Source organism: Erythrolamprus reginae, chromosome 1 (assembly GCF_031021105.1).
Source record: "Erythrolamprus reginae isolate rEryReg1 chromosome 1, rEryReg1.hap1, whole genome shotgun sequence".
NCBI classification, from domain to species: domain Eukaryota; kingdom Metazoa; phylum Chordata; class Lepidosauria; order Squamata; family Dipsadidae; genus Erythrolamprus; species Erythrolamprus reginae.
The window spans coordinates 259,137,534-259,155,091 of NC_091950.1; the positions used below are offsets into that span (position 1 = coordinate 259,137,534).

At 38.7% G+C, this 17,558-nt stretch overlaps 1 protein-coding gene across 1 annotated transcript in view; it reads left to right on the forward strand.

Annotated features, from left to right (window-relative positions):
- Window positions 1-17,558, forward strand: part of CSMD1 (CUB and Sushi multiple domains 1) — a 1,071,884-nt gene that overhangs the window by 135,062 nt on the left and 919,264 nt on the right. The window contains exon 3 of the mRNA XM_070732892.1: window positions 17,055-17,167. Coding sequence (XP_070588993.1) covers window positions 17,055-17,167 — 113 coding nt within the window. The remainder of the gene's footprint in view (window positions 1-17,054; window positions 17,168-17,558) is intronic.

The window sequence follows — 17,558 nt, forward strand, 5'->3', positions numbered from 1 at the left end:
TTATCTATTTTGTTTAGTTATCCTAAAAGGAAAACTCCCCGCTCCCTCCCCAAGTTGATTTCAGGAGGAGACTTTCTTCTTTCTCCAGTTAAACTCTCTAAACTTTACTGCCTCTTTGCCCTCTGGAATGCAGCCCTCCCTTATGGGAATCCAAACTCCCTTCCACCATTTTATCCCATTAGGTTATCTGAGCTCAAGGCAGACATGGATTTTAATTTCTCCACAACTGAGTAGTATCCAGGAGATATTGTACTTCTTAAAGCATATTTATTCATGTGTGGAACCAGGAACAAAAGTAACCACAGTTCTTTTCATAAAGCTGATATGCAGTACAGTGGTATCTCACCATACGAACTTAATTGGTTCCAGGAGGAGGTTCGTAAGGTGAAAAGTTCATAAGATGAAACAATGTTTCCCATAGGAATCAATGTAAAAGCAAATAATGCGTCCAAATCCTTCAGGAAAATCCCAAACTTTAGAAGGGAGGCGAACAGAGGGCATGGAGGAGCAGCTAAAGGGGGCGGGTGGAAGAAGCAAGGCTAGGCTAAAGGGTGAGTGGGAAGGAAGAAAGGCAAGGGGGCCGCCCCTCCCTTTTCTTTCTTCAAAAGACACCCTTTCAGTTCCTTTGCAAGCAGGTTGTTCTCTGCAAAATGTTTCCTACTCCAAGCAGCCCCTCCCTTTTCTTTCTTCAAAAAAGGGGGGGGAAAGAAACCCCTTCATCCCAGCAGCAGCTGCTTGGGTTCGTAAGGTGAAAATAGTTCGGAAGAAGAGGGAAAAAAATCTTAAACACCGGGTTCGTATCTTGAAAAGTTCATTAGAAGAGGCGTTCGTAAGATGAGGTACCACTGTATATTGTTTTGCTAGAGCATTTGTGTCTACCTGTTTAGCTTTCTTATATCGAAAAAATTCCATGTATGTAGCATCTTGGGCTACTGATATTTGTGACACATTTACCTGTCATTGCAAAAGATAAGAAACATTTTAGTAAAAAACATGTACAGCAGAACTTTCAGCAACCTTATCATTATTTCAGTTCTGTATCCCTTCTCAGATTTTTTTATTATTATAAGACTACCTGTTTGATAGACTCAAAATTCCCTAGAGCTGTATAATTGTTGTCAAAGTTACATCAAAATGAAAGAGGTAAAAATAACGAACACATTGGCAGTAGGCCAAGGCTTTTTTTTTTTTTGTGACAGCACACTATCAGGCTGTCATTATGCCCTTGTGGCAAAAAAATAAATAAATTAGCCATTAGCATTAGCAGAATGGCTCACTCACTCTGCTGTGTTCCTGAACAATTTAAAACAGCCACTCAAGAGCAGCCCCTCACCTTTATTATCCAGGGACGGTCTCAGTATAATTCTATAACATTATTGTTTCTCTGAATTGCCCTGTAAAGGAAATGGCAAAAGAGTTCAGAATAAAGCAAGTTAAAAAATAAAAGTGAAGACAATTAATGAAAACAAAAGACAGAATTTCAGAGAACATCCGTCAGAATGGCCCATGTGGATGTACCTGCACATGATTCTGAAATGTTATGACCTTATAATGTTGTCTTCCTTTCATTCCCTTCATAGAAATATAGAAACATAGATGATTAGCGGCAGAAAAAGACCTCATGGTCCATCTAGTCTGCGGCTCTATTTTTAAAAAGTTCGGAGTTGGGTTCGGGTTCGGGATTCTGTGACGTCACCCAATTTTTTTGCAAAGTTCGCCCGAATCTGCCGTACCCGAACTTTGTTGGGTTCGCCCATGACTAGTATGGAGTTCAAAAGTTATTTCTGAATGTTGTAAGATTTGTATAAAAGGGAATAAGGTATGTGTAAGAAAGAATGCAATGTTTAGCAAATATGTTAATGTGTAGCAGGGAATAAGATATGGATGTATAATATTCCCTTAGTTGTTTAATCTATGTATAAATTAAAAAAAACATTATGGTGACAAAAATAAGTCATAGAAACATAGAAGATTGACAGCAGAAAAAGATCTCATGGTCCATCTAATCTGCCCTTATACTGTTTCTTGTATTTTATCTTAGGATGGATATATGTTTATCCCAGGCATGTTTAAATTCAGTTACTGTGGATTTACCAACCACGTCTGCTGGAAGTTTGTTTCAAGCATCTACTACTCTTTCAGTAAAATAATATTTTCTCATGTTGCTTCTGATCTTTCCCCCGACTAACCTCAGATTGTGTCCCCTTGTTCTTGTGTTCACTTTCCTATTAAAAACACTTCCCTCCTGAACCTTATTTATCCCCTTAACATATTTAAATGTTTCAATAATGTCCCCCCTTTCCCTTCTGTCCTCCAGACTATACAGATTGAGTTCATTAAGTCTTTCCTGATAAGTTTTATGCTTAAGACCTTCCACCTATAAAAGAGGCAGTTTTAGCTGTTTTACTTTCAATATGATATTTTTTCATCTCCTGAGCGTTGCCATGGACATGGACTGATATGGTTGATGACATACTCAAGGTTCAGAATTTGCCAAGCTCCAAAATCTGCTTTAGGCTACTGTGAATACATCCACACCTTTTGTTTTATGGGCACTATTTTCCTGAGCAATTTTTGCTGGAAATGTGGTTGCTTCGGCTGGGCTTGCATTTTGATCTGTGAAGTGGTGAATCAACCACATGCCTCCTCAGCACCTGTCATCTAGTTTTAAATGTGGCTCTAGTGTATTTGTAGAAGAGTCCTACACATGTATTTAAAAATAGCTTGGAAAACAGTTGTGGGAGGAGGGAAATCATTGAAGTGAGGAAAATGATTTGCAACCGCAGCAAGAAACTGTCCTATGTTGATTGTCAACCAGATGGTTTTGAAATGCAAGTTCAGTCATCTCCTGAAACGGCATCAAATCTGTCTCCAATAATAGCCAAGACACCCACTTTCACTTTCACTTCATTGTTGTTGTTGTTGCTCTTCCAGAAAAAGGCTAAAGCTATGCTCTCTGAAGAAGAAATGAGAGGCATTAGGAGGGCCACTTGTGAAATGCAAACTCTTCGTTCTTTATTGCACTACTGCCTGTCAATTTTTTTCTCAAGCTAGCTAGCTAAATACTGGAAGGGCGAGTCCCCATTGACAGGAGGGAAATTCTTGATTTTCCACTGTGGAAGACATCCAGTAAACATATGATTGGCCACTTGACAAGTTTTATTTAGAAACTGACCTATGTACAGTACTCCAATACTCAAATACAGTGATACCTCGTCTTACAAACGCCTTGTCATACAAACGTTTCAAGATATAAACCCGGGGTTTAAGATTTTTTTGCCTCTTCTTACAAACTAATTTCACCTAACAAACACACCGCCGCCGCTGGGATGCCCCGCGTCCGGACTTCCGTTGCCAGCAACGCACCCGTTTTTGTGCTCCTGGGATTCCCCCGAGGCTCCTCTCCATGGGAAATCCTACCTCCAGAAATCCGGAGGTGTAGTTTCGAGGACTTCGGTGTTTTTGCGATGCTGCGATTTCACTGATGCTCCCTTCGCTGGGAAACCCCACCTCTGGACTTCTGTTGCCAGCAAAGCGCTTGTTTTTGCGATGCTGGGATTCCCCTGCAGCATTGCAAAAACACAGAAGTCCGGAGGTGGGGTTTTCCATGGAGGGGAGCCTCAGGGGAATCTCAGCAGCGCAAAAACAGGCACTTCGGCTGGCAAAAAGGGAGAATTTTGGGCTTGCACGCATTAATCGCTTTTCCATTGATTCCTATGGGAAACATTGTTTCATCTTACAAACTTTTCACCTTAAGAACCTCGTCCTGGAACCAATTAAGTTTGTAAGACAAGGTATCACTGTATTTGCAGATTAATACCTTGTACATGGAAGGGGACAACTCTCCACGGCCAATTCACCACAGCCAATTCATGATGGCCAACTCACTTGCTGTGGGAGAAATCAACAATTCAGTTTCTTTACATAAAATAATTTTAAAATATTTTAATTTTTGTTGTTCACATTTCATTTTGCCCTTACTTTGAAATTGTTTCTTTAATAATTCTGTTCCACTGTTTCTTGGATATTAGTGAAACTCTTCTCCCATAGCAAGTTGTCCTGTGCACACCCACACATGCATGCATGACAACCTCCCCTGCTCCTGGCACATGATGGCACACTCATTTTTTGCTCTCTCCAGGGTTCAGAGCATTTCTAAGAGCCTCAGGAGGGCAAAAACAGCCTTTCCCACCACACTGGAGGCCCTACAGGGGCCTGAAACGGTCCATTTGCAAAGGTCTAGTTGAACTGGAAGTTCCTTTTTTTTTTTTGCTCCCCCTGGCTTCAGAGCTTTTCTGGGAGCCTAAGGAAGGCTAAAAAAGCCTTCCCCCTTCCACTGGAGGCCCTCCAGAGGCCAGAAATGGCCCATTTCCCAAGTTCTTCAAGTTGGGAAATGGACCATTTTTGGCCTCTGGAGGCTTCCGGAGGGGGTGACCTCCATAGGCAAATATAATTTTTCCATCCTCCAGAGGACTTCTGGGGTGAAGGCTGTTTTCATCCTCTCCAGGCTTCTAGAAGGGCTCTGGAGCTTGGGGAGAGCAAAAAATGGGCCTTCCCCTCATCAGAGGCTGAAAACAGACTATTTCCCAACTCCTAGTAGCTTGTCAGCATGCACATGCCCACCAGACCTGAGCTCACATGCCCACCGATATGGCTGTGCACACCACTTATGGCATGTTTGCCATAGATTTGTCATCACAGCTTTAGGTAGTCCTTGACTTATTACCAGAATTGGGACTGGAATTTCAGTCACTTTGTGATATGGTCATTAAGCAAGTCATTGTACGACCAGACTTTATGTTATAATCATATCTACAATGATCATTAAGTGAATCATGTGATTATTGGGCTAATCATGTCTAAATAAATTGCTAAATAAATCTGGGTTCCCCAATTGAAGTTGGTGTTGGTAATTTCCCTGTAAGGTTGCAGATCACAATAATGTGACCACAGACTGTAAAATCCTAGCCCAAAGATGACACAGTGAGATCTAACCGAGTCCAATATTTGCTTATACCTAATGGACAGACTATATTTTGCCAGATTATATCTATAATCTTGTTGCTACAACCATGTTACTAACTTAACAACTGCAGTCAGTGGTTTACTTCGCAAGAAAGGTTAATTCCAAAATCTTATTTCAAATCCATGTGGCCTCATGTGTAATTTTCCAAAATCAAAGTTCTAATTCAGTTAAATCTTAAATATTTTGCTATTTAATCCAAAAGTAAAATTCCTTGAACTTGTATTTAAAATTTATTTTGGTAAGTATTGAAGGAAACTTACCTGGTGTTTTAAGATTCTTCAATCTAAAGGTTCCTTAGGGTGACAAGCAATTAACAGGCCGTTTCTAAAAATGATTAGAAAAGGAAGTATGCAACCTTTTACAAAGATGTACCTTTACAAACCTTTTTACAAAGATGTACCAGTATACATATTTAAAGATCTTCATTATGATTTGAGCAAGATAGACATCCCATCATCTCCTGTTGCTCTAAACCTGTCAAAGACTGCTGTCTTGCTGCCTCCTCGCAAGGAACTACTACATGACATGCTTGTGGATGATCTCACCTCTGAGAGAGGAACTACAAAGAGCTCCTCCAGTTCTTCATTTCACCGTCAGTACCATCGGCTGTCAGATCTGCTTCTAGCAGAGACATCTTCAGTTCGCTATTTCTTCCTCTGGAGTTGAAGTCGCATGCTACTCAAATTCTAATCCATGTTATTGTTTTCAAAAAAATCATTACATTCTTTCAGAGTAGTCACTTAATGATAATTGACTGGACATACATTTCAGTGGCATTATTCCACTGAGTTGGTTAATACCCAGTGAAGGGCTACCAAATGTTTTACTACCACACTGTGGGCGTGGCTTATGCGGGACACCTGCATTTTCTTTCAACATCTTTCAGTGCAAATTTGATGCTCTGGGGGGAGGGGAGCTCCATTTTTGCTATCCCACTGTGTGCTCCCCTGTCCAGGCAGTAGCCCATCCCTGTTAATACCTCAATGATAATATGTTAATCTGTTTTTTTAATTATTATTTTTTTAAAAAAACTTTTTTTAACTCACATTTTTGCAGATAATGGAAGGGCAACTATTCAGTAGCGGAAATGATAGGAAATTCTGCTTTCATCTCTTCTAACGTTGAGAAATGCATTCTGTCTTGAATAAACATAACTAAACCTTCTGAAAGGTTATTCTGCAAATGCCTCTGGTACAAATCATATCACATTCCCATTTCCTGTTATTTTCTTAAGGAAGAAAAACAGCCAAACCATCCCCATTGACATATCTAGCTCAACTTCAGCAGTTAATTAGTAATAAGATTTTGAGTGCTGCATGGAAGATGAACTGTAGTTCTGCTTGTCATCTAAATAACTTGTGTAAATTGCAACTATCTATTGATTTTTAGATGATAAGATGTACTTCTAGACTTTAAGCTCTGGGTCCAATCAGCATCTCATGTATCTTAGATTAATTCATGAAATTTGACTGGGTTGCAAATTATATTCTTTTTTTTTTGTCATGAATTGCATTGGCTGAAAGCCAATCATATGTCTGTGCAGCAACAAGTTTAAGCATTATTCAATTTCTTCTACACAGGATTGGCTTTTTGAAGTGTATTACCAATTCATTTTCAGTCATAGTGATCTTTGCCAATAAAATATAAAGACCAGAACTGGCAAGGGATCAGGAATTACGTAGTTCTCCAGGATTTTCCTTGACTGTGTTGGTGTCATCATATTTTAGTGAGCAACCTTTTATGTCATATAAATCAAACCCTGTTCTAGTCTCCCATGAAATATAGCAAAATGGACAGGAAACATGTCTTCATTTATCTTAATTCTCAGTTTATCTTACATGATGGGAGAGAAAAGCTACAAGAGATTCAGGTTAAGTAGAGAAATCTTTCATTATTGCAAGGCAATGTTTAGCTCATCCATCATTTTTGTGCCCTGGCTTGACCTAAACTGGTAGCATGAGTAAATAACCTGCCATAGGTAGAGATACAAGAAAAGACATATTGTGGCATAAAGTAATAACCCACTTGTTCTCAAAATACCTTACCTAGCCAGTAAAGAAATGAAAATTAAATGGCAGTAAATGGCAGAGTTGCTCATAATGTTCAGAAGATTATAATTTTCCTAAGGAATTGTCCCCATTTTGAAGACAGAGGAACTAGGGAAGGACATACATCTTTGAGATAGGATTTTGAAATGGGACATGGACTGACAAATATGTAGAAAGAAGACCTTGAAAAATATGAAGCTGGCCCTTTCCAAGGATTAACCTTTATGTATTTGTTAACTTCATCTAGCCTCCATTCCTTCTGAGACCTATGGAGTAGAGAAGAGCTTCTCCTATCTTTTTCAATAAAGCTGTCATTTTTTGAGAGAGCCTTCCAAGTGTCAGTCGTGGAAACATATATACATTGTAAATGTATTTATTTGAGCAATCCACTTTAATATTATAACAGTTTTCCAGTTACACCTTATATATTTGCAGGTTTACCACTTTTCAGCATTACGATAAAGTAGTTGGCAAATGGTTATAATTAAATGATCTTCCATCACTTTTCCCCTTAGGCATTTATATGCATAGCATTAGTTTTCAATTCTATTCTGTATCACACTGCATTGCTACTATTCCAACACAAAACTTCCCTCTCTTATTTAATTTAAATAATTCCCTTCCTTTATTTTTAATTCAATTGACACTGCTGGAAGCTTCTTGTTAGTCTTTCTAATCCATTTCCAAAATTTCGGCCAACATCATTATGCATTTTGTTTCCCTCTTTTAATCTTAACTTGTTTTTGCTCTCTCTGGATATATTCTTTGTAGCTATCATTTTCTCTCTGTGTATTTTATATATAAAATGAACACATGATCCTTATATGGCAGAGTATAAAGAAAACAAAAGAAGACTTGGATGTTATATCCAATACATTTTTCCCACATCAATGCCTTCTAGAAGTTTTAGATTTTAACTTTTCTAATCCCAAATTGAGTTCAACATACAATAGCACTTAGCAATAATACCTAGGTTTATATACTGCTTTACAGTGCTTTAAAGCCCTCTCTAAGCTATTTACAGAGTCAGCATATTTCCCCCACAATTTGGGTCCTCATTGATTAATGCCATTAGATTCAGAAAAGCTGAGTAAGGATCTAAGAAACACAACATAACTTGAACAAATGAGAAAATAGAACATGCTGGTTTGGTCTTATTTTTAGGGAGAATAGAGATAATCTAGAACAGGTGACAAGACAGTAGACCCCTCTAGGGCTGGAGGGTATTTTAAAAGAAAATAAAAATAATGGTCATTGTTGAGAGTTCACTACATAAAACTGAAATGAAAATTATCTTTAACTTCATATTAGTGGGGAGATAAACTTTATTTGGCCCTTCTAGGAAATTCAGAATTGCTGATAAACTTTTGAAAAATGGATAGGAGGCACACACTCCAAAATAAATCAACACTCCTTCATTTAATACTAATTAAGGCAGGACATTTAATTGGTATTAAACACTGAGGAATATTTATTGATTTATTACACCTATATGCCCATTTCTCTTGGAAGCAACTTTAGATAGCTTACAATATATGAAAGCATCAGATGAAAGATTAAAACAGTAGAACAATAAATATTAACCTTGAAATTGATTTGAAAATTAGCAAAGTTGGGGAGGTAAGGAGCAAGATGCACATAGGGATAAGGAGGTAAGGAGCAATATGCCCATAGGTGGGATTCTTATCTTAGGCCATTAACCATCTCCAGAATAACACACCCGCAGTTGGCAGAGCCAGGTCATCAGGTCCTTTTGGGTGTGGATCTTACTTTGGGCGACACAATGCTCCAGAGGGCAGGACCTATGGCAGAACAAATTCTTTTCATGGACCCCACCAGCTGGAATTCCTTGCTTGACAGGATCCACAGTTGGACCAATTCCATTGGAGTGAGATGGTTCTTCAGATTACATGGACCATGCATAAAAGGTGATAAAGGTTAAAAAACATTATTGCACAAAATAACTCAGAATGCTCTCATTCTTAATGTTAAGAGAAATTATAGCTGAGCAGCTAAGAATAGCAGATTTTAGTAAACTCAGGGCAAGAATAAGTTGAATTTCATGGCAATAGATGCTAAATAAAAATGTTGCTGAAGGTGGATTGGCATTTCTGACAAAAATTGCACATAAACACAACTGCAGAAATATTTCACAAGTTTTAAAAATGGAGAGCAGCAAAAAAAAAAAGTGCCAATGTATCTATACTAAAAACATAGCCAAAACCCGAAGGTAACAGAAAGAATATAAATCAAAGTTTCTATAAATACAGTGATACCTCGTCTTACAAACGCCTCGTCATACAAACTTTTTGAGATACAAACCCGGAGTTTAAGATTTTTTTGCCTCTTCTTACAAACTATTTTCACCTTATGAACCCACCACCGCCGCTGGGATGCCCCGCCTCCAGATTTCTGTTGCCAGCAAAGCACCCATTTTTGTGCTGCTGGGATTCCCCTGAGGCTCCCCTCCATGGGAAACCCCACCTCTGGACTTCCGTGTTTTTGTGATGCTGCAGGGGAATCCCAGCAGGGGAATCCAGCAGCACAAAAACGGGTGCTTTGCTGGCAACGGAAGTTTGGAGGTGGGATTTCCCAGCGAGGGGAGCCTCAGTAAAATCGCAGCATTGCAAAAACACAGAAGTCCGGAGGTGGGGTTTCCCAGCAAGGGGAGCCTCAGGGAAATCCCAGCAGTGCAAAAATAGGCACTTCGGCTGGCAAAAGGGGTGAATTTTGGGCTTGTTTCCTATGGGAAACATTGTTTCATCTTATAAACTTTTCACCTTAAGAACCTCGTCCCGGAACCAATTAAGTTTGTAAGACAAGGTATCACTGTACTGTATATTCAAAATAATAGAAATAGAAAGTGAAGATAGAAAAATCTTAATAGGCTGTGAAGCAACTATTCAACTATTCGTTTTGGTTCATTTTTCATCAACAAGGAAATACAACACATGCAACTTTCTATAAATAAAGTAACAGAGTTGGAAAGAACCTTGGAGGTCTTCTGGTCAAGCAGCAAATCCTGTACCATTTCAGAAAAAAATGGTTGTCTGTTCTCTCCATTGTTGGATCACCCACAACTTCAGAGAAGGGGGGCATACAAATCTAATAAATAAATAAACTTCTGCAAGCAAGTTGTACCACTGATTAATTGTTGTAAATGTCAGAAACTTTGTTCATAGTTCTAGGTTGCTTCCCTTCTTGATTAGTCTCCATCCATTATTTCTTGTCTTGCCTTCTGCCACTTTAGAGAATAGATTGACCCCTCTTCTGTGTGGCAGCCCCTCAAATATTGGAACAGTACTATCATGTCACCCTGAGTTTTTTTCATTAAACTAGAAATACCCAATTCCTGTAATCATACTTATGTTTTAGCCTTTAGTTGTCTAATCATCTTTGTTGCAACTATCTTTGTTGTAACAACATGGAGATCATTCAGCACTTTTTTCTTTGGAAAATAATTCAGGCAGAAGCAGATGGATCCAGATGTTTCAGAAAACATTGGTAGATGTTAAAATGATCAAAAATCATTTTGATTTTAGAGTATTGCTTAAAATCTGATCAAAGATCAAAGCAATCAACAGTCATTGTCCATAATTCAGATCCCAACAAATGACTTCATTGTAGAATTGGAAATACAGTAGAGTCTCGGTTATCTGACATAAACAGGTGGGCTGATAGTCGGATAGCAGAAATGTCATATATTCCGGACTCTACTGTACTGCTTCCATCCCTTGCTCTCTCTCTCTCTCCCACTTTTGTCCCCGTTTCTCTCTCTCTCTCTCTCTCGCTTGCCCGCTTCTGTCCCCATCTCTCTCTCTCTCTCTCTCTCTCTCTGTAGCTCACCCACTTCTGTCCCCAGCTCTCTATGTCTAGCTCACCCGCTTCTGTCCCTAGCTTTCTCTCTAGCTCACTTCCCTCCTGCTAGCTTGCTTCCCCGTCATGGCTGTCATGTTTGGGGGCGTGTCGGGGGGCGTGGGAATGCCTACAGCCATGCCCCAAGCAGCCATGACGTCAGATAATCCAGAGTGTTGGATTACCGAAGAACGGATAACTGAGACTCTACTGTATTTACAAAAATAATAAGTATCAGACAGTAGAAGATTGCAATTACCTGTGCTAATGTGAAGAATATAAAACAATACAAACCATAATGAGATGATAAGATTGTTATTTTTATCCATCTGTGATCCCTCAGAAATGTATTAAGTGAAGGAAATATATTTCTGGATCGAGACTAAGCTGTTGTGTAACTGATAATGATGTTTGAACTCTGTTGGGAAGGGTTTGGAACACAGCGAACAGATAATAGTAACATACTTCTCATACAGAGAAGGCAAAGGGAGTCAGTGAGTGATATATAGAAGTAATTATTTTAATGAAATTTTGGAACAAATGTCAATATGTAGAAATATTGACAGTTGAACCAGTTACAGTATAGCAGCTCATAGATTTTTGTCAAGCCTAGCTTTAGAGCTATTTCTCATGCCGTGAGATTCTAAACAGGAATACACTACATCAGGGTCTATGCACTATTTCTGAAAATAAATGGCAGACTTGCTTTGATGGGCTTTCCACTGTACCTTTAGAAAAAGGTAATTTTTCTACAATTTATTTTTGAAGGTGTGTTGGTAATGACACTTAGAACAATTGGTCTTCAACCTTCAGAAAAATGCAAGTGTCCCATTCCCTTACTGTATATATTTGTGGATAAATCAGGCCTGAAAATACTTTCCCGAAATTGGGTTCGGCTTATCTGTGGACCAGACCTCAAATTTTCCAAAGCCTGTCACAACCTTAAAATTGCACAGTTTTATAAATGACGATGTAACACTTTGCAGTTTTCCCCCTAATACTGTGGTTGAAACTTTGTGGGTAATCTGCAGGTGACACATTTTTTATATTGTTGAATTTTTGTGGTTATCAGCTTATCCATGGATGGACTAATCCACAATTATACAGTATATGGTCAATCTCTATAGCTAATTCTACTGTTGGTTGCTGCAACCAACTGTAGGGTCTCCTGTCCAAGCAGGTGGTTGGACTAGAACAGTGTTTCCCAACCTTGGCAACTTGAAGATATCTGGACTTCAACTTCCAGAATTCCCCAGCCAACATTCGCTGGCTGGGGAATTCTGGGAGTTAAAGTCCAAATATTAAACATTAAAGTCTTCAAGTTGCCAAGGTTGGGAAACACTGGACTAGAAGACCTCCAAGGTCCCTTTCAACTCTGTTGTTATTATAATCTGTGTCCATTTATTTATTTTGCTTCTTTGTTTTTTACTGTCCTTGCTTACATAATTTAAGATGATTTGTATGATGGTACTTCCACATCATGCTTAGCTTAAAGCAACCTCTGAAGCGATTTGATATGCACACTCACACATACTTCTATGCATACATTTACAAAACTACTTCCTCCTCAATTTCTGTTGCTCAGAGATGGTTCTCATTGTGGAATCATTTTTGCAGTACATCATTGGAGGGAAACTGTGATGGCTTGGTTTCTCTGTTGTCAGTGTAATTGGCTCCCACAGCTAAATTTCAGTACTGCAGTAAATTCTATCAGACTCAAGTGTGTCTAGAAAGCAACAATATGTATGATTCTATCCCCAGACATTTCCCTTCATTATTTTTTAAAATTCTCCTTTTCATAAATAACAAAACACATTATATAAAGCTGGGTATACATCCAAGGAAAGGAAACATATTTGACTAAAGTAGATAGCTATGGACACTTCTGTGGATAAGTACTAGTTTGAGCTATATTTCCTTGTTTTCTTTACCCTTTTCCATAATTCCTTTTCATAGATCTTGCTCTTTTGTGCGATGTGCAGTGTGTTGTTTATTCCAAGACTGAAGAAGCTGATGGTGTCTACATATGTATACATGAACTGTTCCTTATTATAGTTCAGATAATTTTTAAGAGCTGAATTGTGCTGGACCACTGGTATTTCGTCTGACAGAATTTCTAATGAATACTTTTGTTCTATTAGTTATGCTAGATAGCTAATAGTTTGGTTGTTGCTGTTTTAATTAAGCTTGGCAATTCCTATATACTATAATATACATACATATACTAGGTATGTCTCAGTGAATGTCAGCAAGGGGACCAGTACCCTTGACACATATTGATTGCTGCAGCATTAAGGAAAGTATAGAAGTCTGAAAATAATGAGAATAAAGGATATACATGTTACCGCCAAAGCCAGCAGCTCAAAATAGTTGAAATGGCATTCTGCTTTGCGATAACTCAGCTGCCTATTAGCAACTTCCAAGCAGAGATGCCTGGCAAGTTTTCAATTGAACAAACAAGCAAATAAACAAATGGTGTACTACTATCGGTGGGAAGGGAGTGGGAGGCAGCCATCCCTAGCAGCAAATGCTGATGTCAAAAATGGGAATTGGACACCAGAAAACTTTTATTATTCTTTATTATATGCCTGCTATACCTTGAGGGGTCCTTGGTGTACTCTGAGGCTCAGTTATTTTCTTGCCAGATGTTTCATTACCCAACCTAAGTAACATCAGCAACGCTGATGATGTTACCTAGGTAAGGTAATGAAATGTCTGCAAAGAAAACAAGGAAACCTCAGAGAGCACCAAGGACTCCTCATTTCAAGCCTGAGCTACAGAGATTCTCCTTTATTGTTTTATCTTTTCTCTCCATTTTTTTTATTTTTCTCTACAAACTCCATTGATATATCAATACACACATACCTTAAAATATATCAAATACATAAGCATGCATACATTTTTAGATCAGTCAATCATAAGTCAATGTTTTATTTTGCACTAGTTTTCAACTACTATTCATCAATCTGTCTCTCACACTCCCATCCCTCTACTTTCATCTCCTCTTTCTTACTCCTTCTCTACTCTTCTATCCAATGTTCCCTCTATTTTTTTTCCGGTGTGGGCGGAAAAGTATAGTGTCTATAGTATAGAGGAGGAGAATCCACAGCCACCACCGCTGCGGGAGAAGTTGCGCCCCAAGGCAGGAGGCAGAGAAAGCCGGAGAGGGGCCGGATCGGATGGGCAGCGGGCAGCGGCGAGAGGCCAGGGGCACGAAGGGGCCAGAGACACTGTGGGGAGGCAGGGGTGGCCGCGGCTCCCTTTCCTTCCACCCATGTCTACTGCTGGTGTCTCCCCCCCCGTGGGCTGGCAGGGGGATGGCAAGCATGCGCGGCGCCTACACAGTGTCATTGCTCCATGCCCCCAACTCCAACGCCCGGCTCCTTGCACGCCCTTCGAAAAGGGTGCACGGGGGTATTTTGGGGCGCGTGCATGCGCGCACACGCAGCTTACAGGGAACAGTGCTTCTATCTCTATTTACATCTTTACTTCCACTTCTTCTCCTCTCTCTTAACTTTCTACTTGCTCTTCCTCCCTCTTTTACCTTTCCCTGAGTGTTTCTCATCCCTACTCATCTCATATTTAACAGACTAATGCTTTCTTCCATGCTTTTAAACTAGTGGTGCTTCTAACACTATCATTATAATTATCTGGTATTATTTCTATATTTATAATCCGGTAGTCTAAGTAGATGTTATGCCAACCTGATATTGTGTTTCAAGTATGTTTTGTCTTACTAATGCTATCTTCCCCCCCAAGCTCCCCCCCCCCATGACTAGTTTTGTCTTCTGGGAACCCCACCAATTAATTCCAAATTTTCCCATTAAATTAACCACTATAGCTTACTTGTCAAGCTAGTTACTATTTCTCTTGCTTTTTAAATACCAGCCATAATGCTTCTTCCTCTGCCTTATTTTCCTCACTCATCATTTGTTTGTTTTTTTTTAAATCCATATTTTTCTCATAACTAAATGCCCCCTAATATTTTATAATTCACTTATCATATTAAATCTTTTGCACATTATTATTATTATTATTATTATTATTATTATTATTATTATTATTAATTAGATTTGTATGCCACCCCTCTCCGTAGACTCTAATCAATATCCCATACAAAAAGAAATGAATTAATAATTATTCAGATCTCATATGTTTCCATGCATTAACTCATTTCATTCTTTTTTGTTATAATTTATCTTTCCCTCTGATGGTACAAATTATATATTTATATTAATTTTAAGTTTAATCAAACAAACAAAGCTTATACCATTTTATAATATAATTATAATTTCACAAATTTCACATCTGTTCATCTAGGTAGTTATATTGTTTAAATATTTGAATATATATTTTTCTCTATCAATAATAATTTAACATAGTGAAATATATTCACAAATGTGCTAAATTATATGTAAGAAAGGTCTACGTATTTAAGTAAATCTTATTCGCTATCAATTTGAAGAAGGTGTCTCCCTTCTTCACCTCTCCTCCAGGGTGGTTCCAACCTGGTTCTGATGAGACCAGGTCTCCCAAGGGGTGTGGGTATCAGAATTCCCTGGGGAACACAGGGAATTCCGTGTTGCCATGGCATTTGGCTATGTCCCCGCCTATTGTTTTTCAAGCCTGAGCTACAAATATTCTCCTTTATTGTTATATCTTTATGGACAGAAATTGGGGTGTGGGGGGAAAGGTACTTTGGTTTTGAGCCACAGTAGAAGTTGCCCTCTCATCCAGTAGGGGATTATAAACAGAGAGATGGAAAGTCCATGACATCCTACACAATTTGAAAGGTTGTTGCAACTCCCAAAGGTATAGGTTTTCCTTCTTTTTTGGGAGAACTAACATAGAGTGAATGCACAGATTCCCCAGAGTTCTTTCACCCATGGGATTTTGCCTCTAGGAATTGCAGATCTGATGCAGCCTTTGACTAAGAGGGAAAGAGGATATCACAAAGAACACAGCTTGAATCGTGACACTTGTAGTGTTACTTTTACTAGGCATACCTTCTGCAGGGGTGGGTTCCAGTTACCTTTGATATTGGTGCAAATTGCAATGTTTCATACACATGCCTAACTCCATTTGTGCATGTGCATGCATCCCCTTGCACAATTTTACTTCTGTGCATGCTCAGATGGGCGTTTTTGCCCAAAACACAGCAGAGGAGATGCTCAGTTGTGCTTTGGATAAAGTAATAAAGGTTGGTATTAATTCAGGGATGAGTGGGAGGGCTTTTCTTCAAAGCAGAAGATGAGGAGAAGCCATCCAAACCCGAAAAAAAATTGCCAAAAATTCCACAAAAAGGGTGGCGGCATGCACAGTCCAGCACTAACAGTACCAGAACTGCCACACCAAAAGTATCTCACCAATGGGCCACTACCAGTACACACATACCAGTAGGAACCCATCCCTGACCCTGCTGTTCTCTCTTGTGCCATCAAGACTGTCAATGATATGGTGGGGGGGATGACTGCAGACCAGTCATGGGATTCTTTCTGAGCTGTTTTGGAAGCTCTCTGAGCTTTAAAAGCAATACAGGAATAAGCACAAATACATGCCTTTTCATTTACATAGAACTATACTTGGAAAGGCATATAATTCTAGAAACAGCGACAATTCACTCTGGCTCTATCCATTCCTAATAGTGCTGGAATGGGAGAATCAGTTTTTCAAAACCTTTTGTCAAACTATAAAGCATTCTCAATTTGTGGTCTTCAAAAACTTACAGAGCAGATTATTTTTTCCCTACAAAGAGGGAGAAAAAGTCTTCAGTTGTCACTTGAAATCGCTCATCAAATGATAGCATTCAGAAACTGTTATCTTCTATGAAGTGGGACTTCCATGAGCCTTTAGGAACATCAACATATTGCTGATCCAGAAATGGCAACATTAGTTTTGAAAGTTCTAGCTAGAACATAAATTGATTTTTCTTTCCAAACAATAAACTTCATGTAACATTATTTTTTCAAGTTGCAATTTATTTTTTTCTCACCAAGATGACATTTTTAGTTGCCAACGAGTTCAGTGGGATTATTTAGTTTCATTCTTAAAATAAATAAATAAATAAATAGCCACATTTTCCTCTGCTTTCCCCCCAAATTCTCTTTCATTTGTTTATCTTGCAGGCTTTCTGGATTTCAGCTGCCATCATCTCTTGTGAGCACAGGTTCTATTCTGACACTTTGTTTTACGACTGATTTTGCTGTGAGTGCCCAAGGATTCAAGGCTATCTACGAAGGTAAGTTGCTATATTTTAATATGCAAAAATACCTATAGCTTGAATGGCATGTGTAATTTCCTTGTGGATAGATTTGAATCCCTAAGAGAACTTGCATAATTGTTGTGAGAATAGTGAATATCTTGTTAAAATTATATTGACAATGGCTGGATTGGTAGTTTTGGAATAGTTTTGGATTTGTTTAAAAAATAGAGTTTTCCTTAGAAGTTTATTTGTGCAAAATACTGACTTTGTTTTATGGTTTATTTCATTTTCATTTTGAGTTGCAAATATATACATTTCAGACTGGTATTATTTATCCAAAGGCAATATATTCTTTCTTAAGATACAACCCAGTATGTGTATGTCGGTGTGTAAGAGAGGGGGAGGAGAGGCTATATTGCACAGGTAC